Source organism: Ochotona curzoniae, unplaced genomic scaffold (genome assembly GCF_017591425.1).
Source record: "Ochotona curzoniae isolate NIBS_2020 unplaced genomic scaffold, NIBS_Ocur_1.0 contig_908, whole genome shotgun sequence".
Classification (NCBI taxonomy): domain Eukaryota; kingdom Metazoa; phylum Chordata; class Mammalia; order Lagomorpha; family Ochotonidae; genus Ochotona; species Ochotona curzoniae.
In genome coordinates, this window is record NW_024466607.1 from 17,270,112 (window position 1) to 17,276,334 (window position 6,223).

The following is a 6,223-nucleotide window of genomic DNA, read 5'->3' on the forward strand; positions in this document are numbered from 1 at the left end:
AGTGGCGGGATTAGTCAGGGCTCCTGAAGGGGTGGGCTCGTTCGTGCCTGTCCAGGGCCAGGCGCCCAACAGACGACAGAACGACTGACCATCTCGCCCAGGAAACGTAAAGGGATGGGTCGCCGCCCTCCCGTGAGAACGGCCTGGTACAAGAAACAGGCCCGAAGCGGACTCCTTCCCAGTTCCTTGCTGGCCAGTGGGGAGCCGACGAGGAGATCCCGCCACCGCCTCCAAGAAGCCGCCCACCGCCACACTTCCGGGTTCGGCCCCGCCCGCCCAGCCGCAAGCATTTCCGGTTCCTGCTGTGGCGGACGCGGACCGCTATAAGGCGGTAAGTTCCGCGCTCCGGGGACCCGCAAGGCCTCCAGGAAGCGGTCCCAGGGCCGGGCAACACTGTTCCCGGCGGTGGCGGGCCTCTGTCCGCGTCCCGTGGTACTACACGGCAATATTTCCCTCAAAAGGCTAGGCCGTCCCAGCTCCAGGAAGGCGTCACGTCCGGTCTGTCGGCGGGGGCGGGACGGACGGGGCCGGAAGTGCTGCCTCCCCGACTTGTGTCCCCAGGCTGTGATTTTCGGTGGAAGCCGACAGTTTTGCAGCCTAAACGACCTAAGTCTAGAAGATGTGCGCTTGGGCTGTGGGATAAACGAGTGTCTGGAATTCTCCGTCATACTGGGCAGCGGCAGGAAGTCTCCCCGTAGTGTCGAGGGAGAGCCTTGGCCTTAATTTCCTCCTTATCTCTCTTTTGGCACCCGAGGTCCCCCAGAAAGTGCTGAGGAGCTGGGGACTGGAGCCCAGTTTCCGCGCTTCGTGCACACGCACTGAGGGAGCAGCCCTCAGCTTTTCTGGGAGGCATTTGGTGAAAGTGCGCTCTTACAGATGCTTTGGATGTTTTACTGTCCTTGAACCCGGACCAGCCTCCTGACCTTCACCTCTGCCCAATGGGGAAAATGACGTCGTCCATTTTGGATGTGCGTGGCCTTGGCCTGCTGCAGCCGCTGGGCACCACTCACAGCTGTGGGTGGTGTGACTAGGGCTTGTTCCCTCAGAGCCGGGCGGGGGGTGTTCTTGGCCAAGATTGGGTCTGGCCAGCGATGTGGGTAAAAGGGCAGTCTGTTTGCAGCCTGAGAAACGTGCTCAGGGCCCTGTTGGTCATTGTCACTGTGAGATCTGCATTCCCAGCTCCCCAGCCCAATCCCACGAGTCAGTGACCTGAAGCAGGCCAAAGGTCAGTGGGCCCAGAGAGCTGGTGGGACAGCCAGCAGCCTTTTGGCAGCAAAAGTGGTTTAAAAAAAAAAAGGCCAGGGAGGAGACAGAGAAGGGGTGGGGTATGCGCCCATGGGGAGGGGTTGTTCTGCCATAAATGATTAACTCTCTGCTTGAGAGGATGACCCAGGTCGGCCCAGCTGAGAGGAACTTTGAACTTGGGGCAGTGTTTAGTGGGGTGCTGTGTGGTCTGCAGAAGAGGCTCTGGCTGAGGGGCAGTAGCTGTGGGCTTCTGGAAGTCTCCTTAGGTTACTGGATGGCTCCTTCTTACAGCGGGATCTCCAGGGTCCACGGGAGACCTCCCATCTGCAGCCTTGCGACAGACTCCTCACTGGTGCTCTCTTCCCTCTAGGCTGCAATGGGTGTCAGGTGGTGCTGAGAGCAGTGGGGCATGGCCACGGGCCTGCAGGTCCTGCCCCGCTTGGTTCGAGCCCCCTGGCGTGCACTCTTGTGGGGGCGACTCGTGGCCCGGCGAGCCAGCGGCATGGCCTTGGCAGGGCAGGCGCAGCACGTTTTTGAGAGTGCAGTGGGCGCGGTGCTGCCTGGCCCCATGTTGCGTCGGGTTCTATCCTTGGACCCTGACGGCAGACAGCTAAAGGTGCGGGACCGGAGCTTTCAGCTGCACCAGAACCTCTACCTAGTGGGCTTTGGCAAGGCTGTGCTGGGCATGGCGGCTGCCGCTGAAGAGCTCCTGGGCCAGCATATCGTACAGGGCGTGATCAGCGTTCCCAAGGGGATCCGCACTGCCATGGAGCAGGCAGGCAGACAGTAAGGAATCGGGGGCGGGGGGGGGCCGGGGGAGGGTGGCAGGCTGCTCCCCAATGCCCAGTGTCCCGGGTTGGACCCTCCCTCACCAGCTGCCTCCCCACCCCAACCCCATCTGGCTTGAGGATGGCCATCAGTGGGCACCTGCATTTGTGCCTCCTCCACCTGTGTGTGTAGTGAGAAGTCAGGTGGGGGAGAGTAGCCCACCACCCTGTCTCTTGCTCTCAGGGAGATGTTGCTGAAGCCTCACAGCCGCATCCAGGTATTCGAAGGCGCGGAGCACAACCTCCCGGACCGTGACGCACTGCGGGCTGCCCTGGCCATCCGGCAGCTGGCCGAGGGGCTCACAGCCGACCATCTGCTGCTGGTGCTCATCTCAGGTGCGGGGCCGGGTTGGCCCAGGACAGCCGGTGGTGCTGCGGCACACAGCCGGTCTTAGAGAATTGGGTCTGAGGTCGTGGGGCCCCAGGGTAAATTTGGGGTCAGGTTGGTGATTCATACCTGGGTGGCTTTGGTCTAGTTGTCTGGTTTCTCCTGAGCTGTGGGCTGCACCCTGAACAGCCCTTGATGGGTGGTAGAGCTTAGCAGGGGCACGTCTCGTGCATGGCCTGACCCATCAGCAGAGCTCTGCCATCACCTTAAGCTGGAACTCAGGTCTTCACCTCCCATAGAGCCTTCCTCTGTCCTCTGTGGTCTGCCCTTGTCTTGCCTCCTGGCCATGCCTTTTCTTTTTATTTTTTTTTCCCCTTTAAAAATTTATTATTATTATTATTATTTTTATTGTAAAGTCAGATTGTTACAGAGAGGAGAGACAGAAAGATATTCCGTCTACTGATTCACTCCCCAAGTGGCTACAATGGCTGCACTGAGCTGATCTGAAGCCAGGAGCCAGGAGCTTCCTCTGGGTCTCATGTGGGTGCAAGGTCCCAAGGCTTGGGCCATCCTCCACTACTTTCCCAGGCCACAAGCAGGGAACTGGATGGGAAGTGGAGTAGCTGGGACATGAACCGGCGCCCATATGGGATAAAAGGCGAGGATTTAGCTACTAGGCTACCACGCTGGGCCCTCACTATCCAGGCTTTTTTGGAATAGTTAGTTTTTCCACCACCCACTGGGATCTGGGTACCAGATGAGATGGCCAGGGTGTGGTGACAGTGCACACACTCTGTGTCCACACGGGGGCACCCTAGCCCCACTTTTATAGCCCCAGTTCCTGAGGGTCTGTGTTGCTGCTTGGTTGATGCACTGGCTCTGAATGTCCTTTTTGCCTGAGGCCTTCACTGATTTTTGCAGGTGGGGGCTCGGCCCTGTTGCCAGCCCCCATCCCACCTGTCACCCTGGATGAGAAGCAGATGCTCACCAAACTGCTGGCAGCCCGTGGAGCAACCATCCAGGAACTAAACACCATCCGGAAGGCCCTGTCACACCTCAAGGGTGGGGGGCTGGCTCGGGCTGCCTACCCTGCTCAGGTGCGTAAGTTGCTCCTTCCCCAGGTAGCCTTGGGCAGGTGCCCATGTCAAGGAAATGAAAGCCTGGAATAGCGTACAAGTTGGCAGGGTCCCAGGGTGAGTCCATAGGGCCAGCTGGGTACAGCCCTGGGAAGGAGACAGGGAAGAGTAGCATGAGGATGTTTAGCTACCCAGGGGGCAGTTTGAACTGTGGACTCTGGGACACAAAGGAGGTGGCCAGAGGCTCACAGGGTGGCCCTTCTCTAGGTGATAAGCCTGATCCTGTCAGACGTGGTGGGTGACCCAATGGAAGTGATCGCCAGCGGCCCCACAGTGGCCAGCACTCACAGTGTACAAGATTGCCTGCACATCCTCAACCACTATGGCCTCCGGGCTGCCCTGCCACGCTCTGTGAAGACTGTACTTGCCCAGGCTGACTCTGACCCCCATGGGCCACATGCCTGTGGTCACGTCCTCAATATGATCATTGGCTCCAATGTGCTCGCGTTGGCAGAGGCGCAGCGGCAGGCTGAGGCCCTAGGCTCCCAGGCCGTGGTGCTGAGTGCAGCCATACAGGGTGATGTGAAAAGCATAGCCCAGTTCTATGTACTGCTGGCCCGGGTAGCTGGTGCTCGCCTTGTCCCTTCCACAGCTGGGTGTTCAATGGAGGAGGATGTGAAACTCCACGAACTGGCGGCTGAACTCCAGCTCTCAGACCTGTATATGGAGGAGGCCCTGGAGGCTCTGGCCGGAGCTAAGGGTCCCGTCTGCCTGCTGGCAGGTGGCGAGCCCACAGTGCAGCTACAGGGCTCAGGCAAGGGGGGTCGGAACCAGGAGCTGGCCCTGCGCGTTGGAGCAGAACTGGGAAGATGGCCTCTGGGGTCCCTGGATGTGCTGTTTCTGAGTGGTGGCACTGACGGGCAGGATGGGCCCACTGAGGCTGCTGGGGCCTGGGTCACAGCAGACCTTGCCAGGGAGGCTGCTGCTGAGGGCCTAGACGTGGCCACCTTCCTAGACCACAATGACTCCCACAGCTTCTTTTGTCGCTTTCGGGGTGGGACGCACCTGCTACACACAGGGATGACAGGTACCAACGTCATGGACATTCATCTGCTGTTCTTGTGGCCTCACTGATGGCACAGGTCACATATTCATTAGGAATCAGGAGGCCTGGACGGCAGTGGCAGGCCAGAGCTGGTCCCCAGGCCTCACTGTACCTCATAGCCTGTCTGTCATCTTGGTGCTAGCTGCTTGGCTGGGATTCAGACCAGCCATCCAGGGTCTCTGCTCCATATCCATTACCTAACCCTCCCCCCTATCCAGCCTGGACGATGGGGGCCCCTATCCCTACTTCCCTGCCATGGCCCCAAGAACCCCCAAAGACCAAGACATACATTTAGATCTCTGTCCCTGGGCTCACCCTGGGCAGTCCCCCTGCCAAGCCCCTCTGTTTGTGTTCTTTTTTTTTTTTCTGGTGAAGTGAAACAGGAGAGACTGAAAATAAAGACTGCACTGCCGATTCTTGGTGGATTTTCTCTCAGAAGAAAGATTTGGGGAGCCCCTGGGACAGGCCTGACTCCAGCGTTTCCTCCCACACCTCCTCCTGGGCATGCCATGGGCTGGTCTCATCTGTGTGCCTGGAGCCTGTGAGGGGCCACTGAGCCTGGTGACTGTTGGGGTGGGGGAAGGGACCCCAGAGGGATGGGCTTCTCAATCCCTGCTGGTAAAAGTGAGCATGTGCTGCCTGCTGTGGGAGGCATCCCTTGTGTTTTGGGATGGCCTTTAGCTTCTGATGAGCTGACAGAATTGCTGCCTTCCCGTGGTGATGGGGTCAGGCAGCCCCCTACCCCTTTCTGCGTTGGGCAGAAGTTGGCAAGGAAAGAGGCACATGGCAACCTTGGTTTGATTGGCAGCATTTTTTGGGAGAGGGAGGCACCCTGTCTCCATTGCTCTCCCGCTCGCTTGCTCAGGATCAGAGCCCTCCGTTGTCTGTCCCCGCCGTGCGCCACGGCTCCAATCCCTATATGAATGAGCAGTAAAATCACATAGGAATAAAAAGCCATAGAGAACAGCGAGGCCTGGGATTGCTCCAGCAGGCCCTTCTTCCATCCCTGCCCTCCTCTCTTCCCTGCGGGGCAGTGAGCACTCCTGGGTCAGCACTGCCCTTCTGGGGAGAGGCTCTGTTCCCCACTTGGGCCCAGCAGGTAAGTGTGTCATGATGGAACCTGGGTCACATGGGGCAAGCTGAGACTGGAAAGGGGGAAGCAAAGAGAGCTGGGCTCTGGAGCAGGGAGGTTTAGGGGAGCTGTGTGTGTACCCCACTGTGGTGCAGGGGCACAACTTCTTGTAGTCTTGGGTGGCTGAGCAGTCTCAAGTTTTGGGGCATACCATTGTAGTGTCTGTGCCCGTCTACCTCTGGCTTTGTCCTTGGCATGTGACTATGAACTCCAAGTTCCGGACAAGTGCCAGATAGGAGAGGCAGCTGAGGACCTGTTGCCAAATCTCCAGTGTCTGCACACGCAAGTGTGGCATGTCAGTGTTGGTGTTGATATGCCAAAAGGCAGGCTGCCTCTGGGAGGATGTCCTGGACACGCAGTGCAGGACACACTCTGCTGCTTTGTGCATGACTGCCTGCATGTCTGCCGAGGACTGCAAGTGTGGGCAGGGTCTAGTAGGGGGCTTCCCTGCTCCACCCTGGCCCCTTTCCTGTGGGAACTGGGTTGATTCCCAGAAACTGAATAGTTTGT

General features: G+C 58.8%; 1 protein-coding gene across 3 annotated transcripts; it reads left to right on the top strand.

The window, feature by feature from the left end:
- The first annotated feature begins 225 nt into the window (after positions 1 to 225).
- Positions 226 to 4,992, top strand: GLYCTK (glycerate kinase). Of its 3 annotated transcripts, none has more exons than XM_040994589.1 (5): positions 226 to 331; positions 877 to 2,031; positions 2,257 to 2,408; positions 3,322 to 3,497; positions 3,744 to 4,992. In XM_040994589.1, the coding sequence occupies exons 2-5, from the start codon at positions 1,655 to 1,657 to the stop codon at positions 4,608 to 4,610; spliced, it is 1,572 nt and encodes a 523-aa protein (XP_040850523.1). In that variant the 5' UTR covers positions 226 to 331; positions 877 to 1,654; the 3' UTR covers positions 4,611 to 4,992. The 3 variants fall into 3 exon arrangements, with proteins under 3 accessions (XP_040850523.1, XP_040850524.1, XP_040850522.1); XM_040994590.1 differs by having other exon boundaries at positions 1,616 to 2,031; XM_040994588.1 differs by lacking the exon at positions 226 to 331 and having other exon boundaries at positions 356 to 2,031.
- Positions 4,993 to 6,223: the final 1,231 nt, after the last annotated feature.

What these genes read in the sequence shown, in the direction of transcription:
- GLYCTK (XM_040994589.1), top strand. Translation starts at nt 1,655, where the DNA reads ATGGCCACGGGCCTGCAGGTCCTGCCCCGCTTGGTTCGAGCCCCCTGG. An exon ending in GCTGCTGGTGCTCATCTCAG is followed by an intron (nt 2,409 to 3,321) that starts GTGCGGGGCCGG and finishes TGATTTTTGCAG; the next exon opens with GTGGGGGCTCGGCCCTGTTG. An exon ending in GGGCTGCCTACCCTGCTCAG is followed by an intron (nt 3,498 to 3,743) that starts GTGCGTAAGTTG and finishes GCCCTTCTCTAG; the next exon opens with GTGATAAGCCTGATCCTGTC.